The following is a 13,407-nucleotide window of genomic DNA, read 5'->3' as shown; positions in this document are numbered from 1 at the left end:
GGGTTGAACTTCACATCAGGTCAATCTGTGAATGTAACCTATGTAAGTTTAATACAAAATAAACCCAACAAGGTTTCAGATGTAAATAACCAGTTGGTCTATCATGCACACTTGTTATTATACTACACATTCTGGCTACAGTGTACAGTGATCTCTCAAAAATGCTTGAGGCTCAAATATGACTAAAGCTTATTTTCTACAACATATATTTTGCTCAAAATATGAGCCAAACTTGGTGGCAACCTCTCCTATCTTTATATATTACTGTATATTGTGATTTAGAATGTCGATTGTAAACTCCTTTTAATGTTTCTCCAAACATATACAGTATAATATATTCAACCAAGGCACAGAACCAATGCAAATTTTGATTTTTTTACTGTGTAGATTTTGACAGTGTGAAAATAAAATATATAGGAAATCTATAGGAAAAATCCAACATCCTTTATAATAGTTTTAATATGGCAAACAAACACATGACTCAACCAGTGTACTAGTTTACATTTCAAAATGTCAATATTTACCATGAAATAAATTCCGATGAAATCGACCCTAACAATGAATTGTTACGGTAATAATGAAGCATGAACACCAAGCAATGATCTTGATCGAATACAATGGTTCAAAATTCTTTCAGAAAACAGTGCATATTGTCAAACACAACTCAATACATGTGGAAGTGATCAATGTTCAAAATAGCTTTTTTCAAATGGCTACTGTAACTATACATGTAAGTCAGGTATTCCTCCTGTTAAGTATGAGACGCCGATTGTACCAATATTATATAGAACAATTATTTGTTATATAATCATTATTTATTAAATAATAACTATTATTTATATATAATTTACATTTTATTTGTAAATAATTACTATTATATAAAATAACATTTCTAATTATTCATATATAATTCCAAGTAATACTTCATTATTTGTAAATAATAATAGTTCGACATTCCATTATTTATAAATAATGATTATTTGTTTTTCATTATTTATAAATAATGATTATTTGTTTTTCATTATTTATAAATAATTTTTATTTGTTTTTCATTATTTATAAATAATGATTATTTGTTTTTCATTATTTATAAATAATGATTATTTGTTTTTCATTATTTATAAATAATGATTATTTGTTTTTCATTATTTATAAATAATGATTATTTGTCTTTTATTATTTATAAATAATGATTTTCGTTTTTCATTATTTATAAATAATGACACTACATACTTCATTATTTATAAATAATTGCAATTTGTTTTTCCATTATTTATATTAAAATAAGTTCTCTATTATTTATAAATAATAATTATTTATTAACAATGCCAGTGCACATTTCTTTATTTATAAATTATTTGTTGAGTTTCCCATTATTTATAAAAAAAATTTTCAAGTGCGCCATTATTTTCATTATTTATAAATAATCTTTATTTAATGTTCGAGTTTTCCATTATTTAGAAATAAAGATTATTTGTTAAATAATGAAATATCTATTTCATTATTTATAAATAATAATTTTGTTTCAATATCCCATTATTTATAAATAATCATTATTTATAAACAATTTTTACAGTTTGCCATTATATACAAATAATCATTATTTATATACAAATAACCATTATTTATTAAATAATGGAAAACTCGCTATAACATGCAAATGTGGGACCGCCCATGATATGAATATTCATGATGCGATTTCCTTTTTCGTGATTTTTCTTCACAAAATTTTGTCCGTTTCCTCTTCATAATGGCATTTCTTGAAGCAATTTTCTAGGGATATGGTCTTATTGTAATATTCTTCATTTTCTATATAACTTCGTCTTCGTAGAAATATCAAAAAGTGTAATTTTATACGATTTTTCCTACAGTTCACAATCCCCGCAGGCGCGCGTGTATTTCACCTTTTCTCTCTGATCGTACATGTAGGAACAACCCAAGGGTTCATTACATGTTGTCGCGCACAGAAAAATTAAGCCATAGAAGTTGCGTGTTGTGGACACCAGAAGTGAGATCCCAGCACGCGAGACCCACTTGTTAGAAATCCACTGAAAAATGTGGTTCATGGTGCGACCTTAGTATACGGTACCTCGCAATACGTGTGAGTGGGAACAACCGGTGAATCGACGAAATGCTCTTCATCGAAATATTACGTTGGTTGGTCCCCGGAACTGTCGGGCGGAATTTAGCCCGAAATCCGGATCCTTAATGGAAGTGGATCAAGTGCATATGAGCTGAGTGTAAGTGCATCAGGCCCTTCTACTTTCTATAATTTTTTGTTTTTTTGTTTTTGTTAAGTTAATTTTTCCCCAAAATGCTCACAACGACAATACGGGGGCATGATGACCCCTAAATTTTTGAAAAACTTATTTTTCTATTGAAAATTATCACAAAATTCACCAAAAGTGTGCACGAAAGCCTTCATATTTCACTTTTAAAACTCCAAAAAGTGCCCAAATGACAAGCTTGGTCGCTTCGCTGTCTCGCTTTCAACTTGAGAGCGTTTACGCGCGTCTGCCCCCATCTCCCGAAAGAAATTCTGTGAACGGCCATGCTAAAAAAGAGCATATGGCACCATTGATTTATATATACTTTTCATTTTCATTATTTTTATCACATTATCATCATGGCCTTATGCAGAATTTTTTTCCGCGGGGGGGGGGGGGGGGGGGGGGGGGGGGGGGGGGAGGGGAAGATTTTTTTTTAGAAAGTTTACGCGCGTCATGCTCCCCCCCCCCCCCCGGAAATTTCTGCGTAAGGCCATAGTGATAATGAGATAAAAATAATGAAATTGAAAAGAATTTCTTTCAGGAGATGGGGGCAGACGCGCGTAAACGTTCTCAAGTTGAAAGCGAGACAGCGAAGCGACCAAGCTTGTCATTTTGGCTTGGTCGCGTGGTTGTCTCGCTTTCAAGGTTTTTTTTTAGAAAGTTTACGCGCGTCATGCCCCCCCCCCCCTGAAAAAATTCTGCGTGAGGCAATGGTGATAATGAGAAAATTTTTTTAAAAATAATGAAAATGAAAAGTATATATAAATCGATGTACCAGGCTCTTTTGAGCATGGCCGTACACATAATTTCTTTCGGGGGGGGGAGCATGCGTGTAAACTCGTTCTCAAGTTGAAAGCGACACAGCGAAGCGACCAAGCTTGTCATTTGGGCACTTTTTGGAGTTTTAAAAGTGAAATATGAAGGCTTTCGTGCACACTTTTGGTGAATTTTGTGATAATTTTCAATAGAAAAATAAGTTTTTCAAAAATTTAGGGGTCATCATGCCCCCGTAGTGTCGTTGTGAGCATTTTGGGGAAAAATTAACTTAACAAAAACAAAAAAACAAAAAATTATAGAAAGTAGAAGGGCCTGATGCACTTACACTCAGCTCATATGCACTTGATCCACTTCCATTAAGGATCCGGATTTCGGGCTAAATTCCGCCCGACAGTTCCGGGGACCAACCAACGTAATATTTCGATGAAGAGCACTTCGTCGATTCACCGGTTGTTCCCACTCACACGTATTGCGAGGTACCGTATACTAAGGTCGCACCATGAACCGCATTTTTCAGTGGATTTCTAACAAGTGGGTCTCGCGTGCTGGGATCTCACTTCTGGTGTCCACAACACGCAACTTCTATGGCTTAATTTTTCTGTGCGCGACAACATGTAATGAACCCTTGGGTTGTTCCTACGATCAGAGAAAAAAGGTGAAATACACGCGCGCCTGCGGGGATTGTGAACTGTAGGAAAAATCGTATAAAATTACACTTTTTGATATTTCTACGAAGACGAAGTTATATAGAAAATGAAGAATATTACAATCAGACCATATCCCTAGAAAATTGCTTCAAGAAATGCCATTATGAAGAGGAAACGGACAAAAATTTGTGAAGAAAAATCACGAAAAAGGAAATCGCATCATGAATATTCATATCATGGGCGGTCCCACATTTGCATGTTATAGCGAGTTTTCCATTATTTAATAAATAATGGTTATTTGTATATACATAATGATTATTTGTATATAATGGCAAACTGTAAATTTTTTTTATAAATAATGATTATTTATAAATAATGGGATATTGAAACAAAATTATTATTTATAAATAATGAAGTAGATATTTCATTATTTAACAAATAATCTTTATTTATAAATAATGGAAAACTCGAACATTAAATAATGATTATTTATAAATAATGAAAATAATGGCGCACTCGAAAAAATTATTTATAAATAATGAAGTAGACGTTTTCATTATTTAACAAATAATCATTATTTATAAATAATGGGAAACTCAACAAATTATTTATAAATAAAGAAATGTGCACTGGCATTGTTAATAAATAATTATTATTTATAAATAATAGAAAACTTATTCATAAATAATGGAAAAACGAATTGCAATTATTTATAAATAATGAAGTATATAGTGTCATTATTTACAAATAATGAAAAACGAAAATCATTATTTATAAATAATAAAAGACAAATAATCATTATTTATAAATAATGAAAAACAAATAATCATTATTTATAAATAATGAAAAACAAATAATCATTATTTATAAATAATGAAAAACAAATAATCATTATTTATAAATAATGAAAAACAAATAAAAATTATTTATAAATAATGAAAAACAAATAATCATTATTTATAAATAATGAAAAACAAATAATCATTATTTATAAATAATGAAAATCAAATAATCATTATTTATAAATAATGAAAAACAAATAATCATTATTTATAAATAATGGAATGTCGAACTATTATTATTTACAAATAATGAAGTATTACTTGGAATTATATATAAATAATTAGAAATGTTATTTTATATAATAGTAATTATTTACAAATAAAATGTAAATTATATATAAATAATAGTTATTATTTTATAAATAATGATTGTATAACAAATAATTGTTCTATATAATATTGGTACAATCGGCGCCTCATAGTTATGTACGAAAAGTGATGGGCACCTACAGTAGGGCATAAATTTCAATATCTTTTTTAATAAGGCCACTTTTTTATATTACAAGGCACATTACAGTACAAATGGGAATATGTATCCAAGGGCACCAAGAATACCCAAAGCCAGTGAGAGCGGCATTGAGGCGAATAAGTTGGGCAATAAATGCCATGGCTTTAGATATAAAATGTGCTCTTCAAAAGAATGACATTGCCCTTATCCACGATTATGGGCTTTAAGATTCTGCAAGCAAAATAGTTGATTTCTCCCTCAAGGTTGATTTTAAAAAAATCCTTACCTAAATGTAAGAACACAGAGGGGCCTGTAGGACTTATGGCTTGTGTTGTCACTCATCGACTTGCCCCAGAAGTCATTCTGGAAGACCTTCGACAGAGGGGTCGAGGGCAGCAGGTCCTTGTTGTTCTTGATGGCAAAGACATCATCGTGGACAAAGTCGCCGCGTAAGGCATTGGAGAACACTGCAAAACTCACTGCAGCGATGACTGCGTAGAAGAGCCAGTCCGGTCCGGAAGGGAGAGGTAGAGAATCAAAGGTTGAACTGTTGATGGGCTGGGAGTGTCTTTTGGGTTTCACCAGGGTCGAAGGGTTCCAGGAAGAACCTTTCAGGGACAAACCTTTGATGCGGGAGATGCAGTTGTTGTTGTTGTTATGGTTGCCCTGGTTTGGGGTGACGCCTGGCGGAGAATGGGACTTGCGGCATCTACGGCCGGTCATGGTGATGCCTCCTACATCGTCCTCTAATAAAAAGCTCTGGATAGAATATTCAATAAGGACAAAAATTAAGAGAAAGAGGGGGCAAGATTAGGAAAGGGAAAAGCAGAGATTTCTCTAATTCAAAGTTTGTGTACAGTTGTTTTGATATGAATTGAAAAATACAATGTCTCTGAAGCTTCATGATAACACTTTGAAAAAAATGGTATTCTTTGATATTTCCTTGTAATTGCATAAAGTGTAAACATGTTAAAGCTGGACCCACTGGGAGAAAACTTTTCCCAAAATTGCAGTGGCTGCGCTGGAGTCTGGGAGAAATATGATTAGGCCTATTATTATTATGTACACTATAAAATTGGACCTGAACATTATCTACAACATTTCTAGTTTGACCTACATGTACTATACGTATGACTACGGTACTTCCTAGCTGTACAGTAGGTCAAAGGTCTATAAAAGAGAGAATTAATGTTGAGATGTATTTCCTTGGTCAAAAGGCCTGGGTTTGAAGAGACAACCGCTGGAGGAGATATTACTTGAGTGCTGTGCATAAATGTACATTCCTGTGTTGATTTTGATAATCAGTTGGTGAACTACATGTACAGTACAAGTAGCAAAAGGAAATCGCTTGAACACACACCAAGTCCTGGCACCAAGTACAGTACTAGTCTGCTGTGCAAACCCTTCACTCGAGTTAAGGGTCTAAATGTGCAGCCTACTCATGCCTCGTGTACTGAAGGCCCTCTCACCCTGAATTGAAACAGCAAGTTTTGTATGTGCTAGTCTTTGCATGGAGACACACTTTCTGATCAAAGTTTCAATCAGGGTCTGTGCCTGCAGACTAGTACATTACTATCAGTTTACAATCCTTTGTCCTGTTCTGAATGACACAATGCAGGAGTGAATAATCACTCATTCTTTTCCTTGATATAAAGTCTAATCCTTAAAGTAACCTACCTGGGGATCAGGTATTGTCCAAAAAGCTTGTACAGCCATTATATGGCTGGTAGAAACTATCAAGAATGTCTGATCTTTCAGGAACTAAAGTGTAGTCCTTCACAATTATACAATCCCATGAATGAAGAAAATTATAGACATCTACATGTACATATAGGCCTACACTACACTAGATCCAAAATGTTCATGAATGCAAACATTGCTGAAGATTCCCATTTCGTGAAATGTTCTTTCACTTTCACATCCTCCCCCCTCCTTTTTTTTTGGGGGGGGGGGGCATTTTCCTATGTACCTCCCCACACAAATCAATCTGAGGCCTGAAGAGGCCTTCCTAACATTTATTTTGTGGGGATTAAGATAAAAATACCTGCAATAAAGAAAGTTCTTGTACATATAATTTATAAATGTGACTCACTAATGACAGCTATTTTCTTTTAGGAATATCAATTTGCTATCAATTCCAAACATACCAGGTACATGCATGTGTTTCATGTTCGTAAGTTACAACTGACTTTATGAACAAATGGCGATCCTTTCTTAGGCACTTCACTGAAGATTTGGTATATCATTTACCACATGAAAGGTAAATCAGTTGTTACTTCGCTTTAAGTTATGAACAGTCTTAGGAAACACTTACATAGTACATGTTTCTGGTCCAGTATTTTCAAAGGAACTCAGGGTATATATATAATGTACTTTTGAGGTAGATTTCCTGATTGGAAAATACCAGAGATATTTTCGATTTTCAAGGTCTGAAATCACTTATTTTATGTTTTCTTGCCGAAAGCAGTAGGCATGCAATCTGTGGTATCAATGCTGAAGTCAATTTATATTTGATAACAAAGCAAAGGTACCACGCACACATTCCTTGAGGCACATTCTTGTGGAAAATTAAGTTTGACTCACTGAATGGACATCAAAATTATATCTGCTGCGGTAAAGAAAAAAAATAATGAAATATGCTTTAAATAAAAAATAACACAACCTGATAACTATCTTCCTTGTTGTGCCCACAAATGTTCATTGATCTCTGTAAAACTCAATTTCAAATTTGTTAAATAATAACACCAAAAAAAAAGAGGCTGCGGTGGTTCAAGGGTACATTTGTATCTTGAGGATATTGGGATATCTTGATGGAAGGTGGGGGGGGGGGGGGTAGACGATGGCATCATTGGCATGTACATGTTTTTATTACATGTACATATATCATATTTGTTTTCTCAACTGGGATAGCATAGACAGTGAGAAATACACATGTACATGGAAGTCTTTGGGCCAGGACAGCTATAGCTTCTCACAAAATTTTGTGAAAGTGAAATCTTGTTGAGATGCATACATCACAACCGCACATGAAGGGATAAATTGTGTCAAACTGGGATCTGGACTGACCAGAAGCTTATATAGAGTGAGGAATCGATGCAAGAATTGTTGTTTTTAATAAATATCATCTCAATCATGAAAACAAAAAGAAAATCTGTATTTTACTGTTCGCAACAGAAATCGCTTATTATAGAAATCATCTGAAAATTCTTTTGCCCAATTAATTGTAGGCCCTGCAGCCACTGAGCAAAGCAAATCGATGTTGCTTTATCCCTTGAACGCAAAACATGGTAGCAGCAACTCTCATCTTTTAATGTCTTTTCTTCTGACGTGGTCGGGGCTTGAACTCCTGACCTCCAAGTTGTGAGATGGACGCTCTACTAACTGAGCCAACACACCAGTTATGGTGGCAAGGGGGGGGGGGCAGCCCTTGGGGAGAGGGTCATCTAGCCCCCCCCCCCCCCTTTCCTCAAGAGACCAAACATCCCAAGAAATCACACTAATTGATGTTTTTTACACTCTGGAACTAACTCTTTTCCAGCCAAAGTGCTTTCACATCTGAATTTCAACATGGAGCTTTGAGTCAAAAGATTCTTAGTGGGAATTCACATATATACGTTTGAAGCAGTCAGCAGACATCATTCATACAGGCCCAAAGTCATCCTAACCAGCCGCTAAGCCCTTGATGTTTGCACACTCCTCACCTCTTCATTGTAAGGGGTACAAAGAATACTCAATAGGGTTAAAAACCCCTCAAGAGAGGTGAAAATAATCCTCAATAGGAGTGAACAATACCACTTAAGAGTAGTGAGATCGATCCTTAAAAATGGTTGGGAAAAAACCCATTGAAAGTAGTGAAAATAATCCTCCAAATTCCAAAATGGGTTAACCTCCTTTCCCCCCCCCAAAAAAAAAAAAGAAGATTTTGGCAGGGAGCTTATGATTAAAAATTACACTGATCTCTCAAAAACTAAGTATTTCCCAGTCCCACCAAGCCTATAAAAAATACCTACATTATTGACATGTAGTCCCCCCCCCCCCCCCCCCGCAGTAGGCATAAAAAAGAAGTCTGGATGTTAAAGCCTATTACATGTACCAGCATCTGAATAGTTACTACACTGTTCATGTATGCAAAGCCAAACCTATGTTTAAAGTGTGCTATGTACAGTACGTAGGCTCAGCTCTAAAAAATATTTGCAATCAATCGCAAATATTGTGTTGCAATATCACAGTTGATTGATCACTTCTAACTTTAACAAATCAGATTACACTCCTTGTTTCATGAAGCAGATTAGCAATCAATCGCAAATTTGCAATTAATTGCACGGCATACATGTATGCTTGATTTCGGGAACGAAAATAGACTTGCAATTGATCGCAAGTTTCTTGCAACGCCCCATAAGAGTTTTAGTGTAGGCCTACATGTACATGTTGAATTTTGGGGATATTTCTCTCTTCTTCCGGATTATTACATACAGTGTAAGTGCTGCTTCAAGGTGATAAATATAAACTTTCGGGGACATTAATACATGTACATCTACATACACTGTACATGTGTGATGTGTGATTCACCCCAAAAATACTCAAACACCCAGGGAAATCCCCCGCCCCCCTCACTGTTATGCTAAAAGCTTATCTAATGCTGCAGATTTTATAGCCAGGAGGTTGTGCAGAGTACAACATGTAGCCCACAAAATAATAAAAATAAAATTTGCTGCATATGCACATGCAGCCAAATAATACATAAGCCCAACACAGATGGTGCACAGATGTACATCAGCTCCACAGTGATTAATAATGCAATGAGTCATTGAGGCCTGGATTATCAATTATTGACATGTTGGTCCTCCCTATTCACTGTTGTGGTGGTGTGTTCACAATAGCAGCGCACAGACAGAATAGGAAATATTGACTGAGCCTTGAATAGCATTTGACAGCATGAGCTAGATTCCCTTTGTTCGGTCCTGTAACAGATCAATAGCGGTAAATTCACAACAGAAGGGCAGACAAAGGGAGAGGGGGCCAAACTGAAGACTTTGCAAGGCTGATATTCTATTGTCTACCCCTGCAAATAGGCACACTTTGGAGGATTTACATACAATGGATTCAGACATTATGTATACTCAATGAGCAATGATCGGATTTTCAATGCCCCAAATGTACATAATGTACACATCATCACACCTACATGTACATACATGTCAAAACACATTTAACAACAATATGACAAAGTCTACAAGCTTATATTCACTAGATCAGTTTGATTTATTAGAGAATTATAAGGCTCATATAGAGTCTATTTATGATAACTGATCGTTATTTAATGAAAATATTTTGTTCAGTCAAGCTATCAAGCTATACAAAGGTGTCTGGACATACACCACGGCCCCGTCTTACGAAGAGTTGCAATTGATCCGATCAATCGCAACTATGGATGGCCAGCAACGTCAACATCTACACAATGCATGTTTGTTCAAAATATTTTCTATGATGTGTATTGCATTCATTGTTTTCTTGAAAAGTCGCTGTGCTTCTCGATCTGTTTCCAAAGGACATTGTGCAAATTTCCTGTAGAAAAAAATTATGACACTGATGGATTTCCAAAGAGTTACGATTGATTGGATCAATCATACCTCTTTGTAAGACTTTTTGACATTCAAAACCCATGTACCTGTATAACAGATCTTCAACAAATTTTACATCCTCACTGTAAAGGTACATTTAGACACCCATCTACATAATTTCATATGCTATCCACATCAGACCACTCGTTTCATTGAATATTTTATGCTCTGCATTTAAAAAACATACAATGTAAATTTATGTCAATTGCTACGTTTCATTCCGAGAGTTGAGACCTTTTCCTTTTGTTATAATAATGGTCCATGGCAGAGTTGCCAACCCTTATGGAATATTAACGGCGTCTTCTAGTGTAAATTCTGTGTTCGCTTCCTACTTGAATGACTGAGCAAAAAAAATTGTTAACATGTGTTGCCTCGTTAAAAAACATTTGGTTCAGCTGTTTGGTTATTCACATTGTTATTTCTTATCTGACAATTCCGTAACGGTTGGCATCTCTGGGATTGTCTTTGACCAGCAACATTCTGTTCTCATGGTAGACAGAATCTGAAACATCTTTCTTTGCAGAACTTTATTAAAAAATTGTACACAGCAAATGTACCTTGCAGGCTTGCACTAAACAGCACTTGTATCTAGATCTACATCTTATTAAAACAAGCCACAGTTTATGAAACAAAAATACAAATGATTGAAGAAGTTGATGTCACAATAATTGTGACCCCCCCCCCCCCTTGAAAAACGGACGAGACAAGTCCTTCCTATTCTTCATTATCCCTAGAAGCAACCCCTTTTTTATTCTTTTTCTATCCTTTTTCTCCCCCCCCCCCTACCCCCATGAATTTTGTTCGGACTCCTCTTTAACTGGGCATTGTGGCATGCGCCTGTAACTCCAAGCCATGTGGGGAAGTTACACATTGATGCAAAGGTTCGAGGTCCAAGCCACTCTAGGCGACACGGCTATTCCAACGCGTGTTGGAAAAGGCGACGCCAGACGGGTACGTTTTGGCCTTGAATTTCCAGCCCATTCCTCTAAATTTAGGTCTAACTTATTTATTATATACTAATTGACTAATTATAATGTAAAATGGGTACTCACCGGTTCTTTTCTTTCCAAATTTTGTGTTTTCATCGCCTCTTCTGGCCAACTCTTGCGGCAGCTGTTGTCGCCATAGGATCCTGTACATGCAAATCCAGGGCGAGTTGTTACATGACGCTCGCGAGTCTCTAGGCTTTATGGCCTTTAATCAAGGCGTTCATTTTGTTATAATTTTATAATGACGCTTAAATATCGAAATCAATGTAGACGAGTCTGTGCAGGGGCATAACAGAGATGTTATTTCATTGAAGTGGTTTATTAATCTTATCTCGGGGGTCTATATGGACATTTATCAATTCTTTGTTCTGTGATATATAGAATACAGCATGTAAACACAGGGGCAGCGGAACGGTTTTCAAAGTGGGTGGGGGGGCTGACCAGGCCATGTACAAAATCACAATCGTATGGTCATTTTCAAATTGGTTGCCATCAAATTACATTCTTCTTCCCTTCTTTTCATGAATGCAGCTATCTATCTGGGCAGAGAGGTCTGACTCTGACTGAGCCTGAGCAGGTGGCAATGAAACTCAACGCAACAGCAACGCAATTAAAGGCGCGGCTCGGCTCACGCCCATCATTCTCCACGGGCTAGCGACCCAGAGGCAGAGCCGAGGCCCCACTACCGCGCCGGTACTGCCTCCAGCTCCAGCACCGATCATATCATCATCAACTCGACCAGGCTCATCATTCTTTCTCAAATACATATTAATTCCACGCACACAAACTCACGCTTAAATTGAAATATGATAAAATACACTTACCACCTTCCAAGACTCTTTTAGTCATCCAATTCAACGATGGATTTGATTTAGATGGTCACCGACATCTTTTCGTGCATGCACTCTATCTGTCAATATGTGTTTATATTATTGCAAACATGTACAATGATAACCGATAGAGGGCAGAATATTTATTTCATCATTATCGCTTTTTTAGAGCAGTTGAGATAAACAAATTAATGTTCCATGTTACTTTTTCTTTTAGTCTGTTTTTTTTTAACAAGCCTTGACGAGAGGGTGTTTTTATTCCCTGCATTTGCATAGAGACACTCCAATTACATACGCATTCACGTGTGGACGTTGTCCTTAAATATAAAGTCTTTTGTCGGATTATGGGTATGTTAACTTTGATGAAAATAGTCGAAAAGAAAGTGGTAAAAAGAGGTGACACATTTGCCCCTGCAATGTTTTCTCCGGTCTTCGTATTTCAGAGGGCATAGGGTTAGAGTTAGGATTTTAATAATAATAATATATCCATTCATATAGCGCAGTTACTATGTGCATATACTCAACTGCGCTTTGATACTTGGTATCATATTATTACCCCGGCTGTAGCTAAGCCACCATATTAATATGAGCTAAAGCGTTCAAGGAATAAATCCTACCGGGTACCCATTCACCTCACTTGGGTCGGGTGCAGCACAATGTGGATAAATTTCTTGCCGAAGGCAAAGTCCGGAGACTAATCCACTGGGCCACAACGCCTCACATTTTGATACAGTTTTTGGTTCAGAATAATGTAATGATAAAATAATGATAATAATCATAGGCGGATCCAGCTAGGGGCACCGAGGGGCCCGCCCCCCCCCCCCCCCCGCTATTGGCGGAGCAAAAAAAAGAAAAAAGGGGGAAAGAGAGAAAAAAGAAAAAGAAGGCAAAGAGAGGAGAAAAAAGAAGGGGAAACATTAAAGGAGGAAGAGGAGTGAATAAAATAAGATGAGGGGAAGACTTGGAATATAATAACAAAATTT

General features: G+C 36.0%; 1 protein-coding gene across 2 annotated transcripts in view; it reads right to left on the bottom strand.

The window, feature by feature from the left end:
• LOC129283086 (protein O-mannosyl-transferase TMTC1-like) overlaps positions 1-12,546 on the bottom strand; it is a 39,927-nt gene extending 27,381 nt beyond the window's left edge. Inside the window, exons 1-2 of one of the 2 annotated variants that reach the window (XM_064113640.1) lie at positions 12,419-12,546; positions 5,271-5,743 (exon numbers count right to left, since the gene is read on the bottom strand). In XM_064113640.1, the coding sequence (XP_063969710.1) occupies positions 5,271-5,707 (437 nt within the window). In that variant the 5' untranslated portion in view covers positions 5,708-5,743; positions 12,419-12,546. The remainder of the gene's footprint in view (positions 1-5,270; positions 5,744-12,418) is intronic. The other variant, XM_064113639.1, reaches the window with a different exon arrangement.
• Between the last annotated feature and the right edge of the window lie 861 nt (positions 12,547-13,407).

The sequence above is a fragment of the Lytechinus pictus genome, chromosome 19, assembly GCF_037042905.1.
Source record: "Lytechinus pictus isolate F3 Inbred chromosome 19, Lp3.0, whole genome shotgun sequence".
NCBI lineage: Eukaryota > Metazoa > Echinodermata > Echinoidea > Temnopleuroida > Toxopneustidae > Lytechinus > Lytechinus pictus.
This window is presented reverse-complemented; position numbering and strand designations above follow the sequence as displayed.